The sequence below is a fragment of the Furipterus horrens genome, unplaced genomic scaffold (genome assembly GCF_987537825.1).
Source record: "Furipterus horrens unplaced genomic scaffold, mFurHor1.1.pri manual_scaffold_10, whole genome shotgun sequence".
Taxonomy (NCBI): Eukaryota; Metazoa; Chordata; class Mammalia; order Chiroptera; family Furipteridae; genus Furipterus; species Furipterus horrens.
In genome coordinates, this window is record NW_028327180.1 from 22,283,951 (window position 1) to 22,286,815 (window position 2,865).

The window sequence follows — 2,865 nt, forward strand, 5'->3', positions numbered from 1 at the left end:
AGTTGGGCTTGCCAGGAGATGGCCAGGTGCAGAAAAAGAGGTGGAGTCACGCTACGCATCCTGAGTCTCGCACCGGGGCCTGAGTCTCGGGACCAAGTTTCGCAGCACGCTTGCCCGGCGCCCGCCCACCGGTTACTGAACTCCTAACCTCGTGGAGGTGGAGCGAGGAGGCAGGGCAAGTAGGCGGGTGTCACGTGAGGGTGAAGGAACGGTTGCGGGTGGTGCTGTCAACGGCTGCTCTTCCCGCACCATGGAGAGTGCTGCAGAGGCCAACGATGCCAAGCCCGACGCGGGCACCTTGCAGGTGCTGCAGGACCTGGCCAACCGCCTGCGGATCCATTCCATCAGGGCCACGCGTGCCTGCAACTCTGGCCACCCCACGTCGTGCTGCAGCGTGGCTGAGATCCTGTCCGTGCTCTTCTTCCACACGATGCGGTATAAACCGGCAGACCCAGAACACCCCGACAACGACAGATTCGTCCTCTCCAAGGGTCATGCGGCTCCAGTCCTCTATGCTGCTTGGGCAGAGGTGGGCAACGTCAGCGAATCTGACTTGCTGAACTTGAGGAAAATTCATTGTGACTTGGAGGGACATCCCACCCCAAGACTGTCGTTTGTTGATGTGGCAACCGGCTCGCTTGGGCAGGGATTAGGTGCCGCGTGTGGTATGGCTTACACTGGCAAGTTCTTTGACAAGGCCAGCTACCGGGTGTTCTGCCTCATGGGAGACGGCGAGTCCTCGGAAGGCTGTGTCTGGGATGCATTGGCCTTTGCTTCCCACTACAATTTGGACAATCTCGTGGCAGTCTTCGACGTGAACCGTTTGGGACAAAGTGGCCCCACACCTCTTGAGCACTGTACAGACATCTATCAGAAACGCTGTGAAGCCTTTGGGTGGAATGCATACTTAATGGATGGCCACAATGTGGAGGCGTTGTGCCAGGCATTCTGGCAAGCAGCACAAGTCAAGAACAAGCCCACTGCCATCATTGCAAAGACCTTCAAGGGCCGGGGTATTCCAAACATTGAAGATGCAGAAAATTGGCATGGAAAGCCAATGCCGAAAGAACGAGCAGACGCAATCATCAAAGTGATTGAGAGTCAGATACAGACCAACAAGAATCTCATACCAAAACCCCCTGTTGAAGACTCACCTCAAATCAGCATCGAGAATATAAAAGTGACCTCTCTGAATGATTATAAAGTTGGTGACAAGATAGCTACTCAGAAAGCATATGGTTTGGCTTTGGCTAAACTAGGCCATGCAAATAAAAGGGTTATTGTTCTGGATGGTGACACAAAGGCCTTCACCTTTTCTGAGCTATTCAAGAAAGAACACCCTGAGCGTTTTATTGAGTGTTTTATTGCTGAGCAAAACATGGTGAGTGTGGCACTGGGCTGTGCCTCACGTGATCGAACCATTGCTTTTGTTAGTACCTTCGCTGCTTTTTTGGCTCGAGCATTTGATCAGATCCGAATGGGAGCCATATCTCAAACCAATATCAATTTTATTGGTTCCCACTGTGGGGTAGCCACTGGTGAAGATGAACCCTCTCAGATGGCCCTGGATGATGTAGCCATGTTCCGAAGCATTCCCCATTGCACTGTTTTCTACCCAAGCGATGCTGTCTCGACAGAGCATGCTATTTATCTGGCTGCCAATGCCAAAGGGACATGCTTCATTCGGACAAGCCCATCAGAAACTGCAGTTATTTATACCCTACAAGAAAAATTTGAGATTGGACAGGCCAAGGTCATCCGCCACAGTGTCAATGACAAAGTCACAGTTATTGGAGCCGGAGTTACTCTTCATGAAGCCTTAGCAGCTGCTGATGCTCTTTCTGAACAAGATCTTTCTATCCGCATCATTGACCCATTTACCATTAAACCCCTGGATACTGCCGCTATCATCTCCAATGCAAAAGCTACAGGTGGTCGGATTATCACAGTGGAGGGTCACTACCGAGAAGGCGGCATTGGAGAAGCTGTATGTGCAGCTGTCTCTGGGGAGCCTGACATTCTTGTTCATCAGCTGGCAGTGTCAGGAGTCCCTCAAAGTGGGACACCTAGCGAATTGCTAGATATGTTTGGAGTCAGTGCCAGACACATCATAGCAGCTGTGAAATATACTTTAATGAATTAGCTGTGTTTTTTAAAAGTCAGTCTATTGGCTTTGGTCTTAAAACGCTGTTATCTATGTCTATATCACTTTCATGCTTGATGTTACAAAATTATTTATATTGTACTTTAAAAAAAGCACTTAGCATCTTTCTTTAGTCTTAGAAATTCAAGTTAACTACCCTTCTGTTCAACTGTGACTATATACGCAGATACTCTCATTTCTGAATAACTGAAGTAGGTTATAACATTTTAAGTAACAGAATAGCAAACAAAACATCTACACTGAATACACAGTTTTCAGATAAGCCTATAAATAACTGGGTTGGGAATCAACATAGAGGTAACAGTTTCTTAAATGTGTGTAATTTCCTTGTAAGAAAATAACAACATTTGCTATAGGATCATTGTACAAATTTGGAAAAAAGTTTGCCTCACCTTAACACACAGACACAGAAACCCAATTGTATTTTCTAGCATGTGATGTGTATCTGGACCTTCCAATATAGTCATTCCAATCTAGTAACAGCAAATATCACATATATCCATGAGTGGGATGCTATTGAATAACAAGTCCCCATTCTTATTTTGCAAACATTAGAGGTAATATTGATTCAGACACAGCATAAAATAGATAAAATGCTAGCACAAAACTACTTGTTATAATTTTAGTGTGCCTACTGGGAAAGAGCTTCCGTTTTTATAGCTTGTAATGTATGTAGGGTTCAAAATGATCTATTTGCAACA

The 2,865-nt window shown here is 46.5% G+C and overlaps 1 protein-coding gene across 1 annotated transcript; it reads left to right on the plus strand.

The window, feature by feature from the left end:
- The first annotated feature begins 250 nt into the window (after positions 1-250).
- Positions 251-2,143, plus strand: TKTL2 (transketolase like 2). Its single transcript, XM_090288735.1, has one exon. It carries the CDS (start codon positions 251-253, stop codon positions 2,141-2,143), a length of 1,893 nt encoding a protein of 630 aa, XP_090144861.1.
- The last annotated feature ends 722 nt before the right edge of the window (positions 2,144-2,865 follow it).

Bases quoted from the DNA above. Each gene is read 5' to 3' on its own strand.
- TKTL2 (XM_090288735.1), top strand. From the start codon at position 251: ATGGAGAGTGCTGCAGAGGCCAACGATGCCAAGCCCGACGCGGGCACC.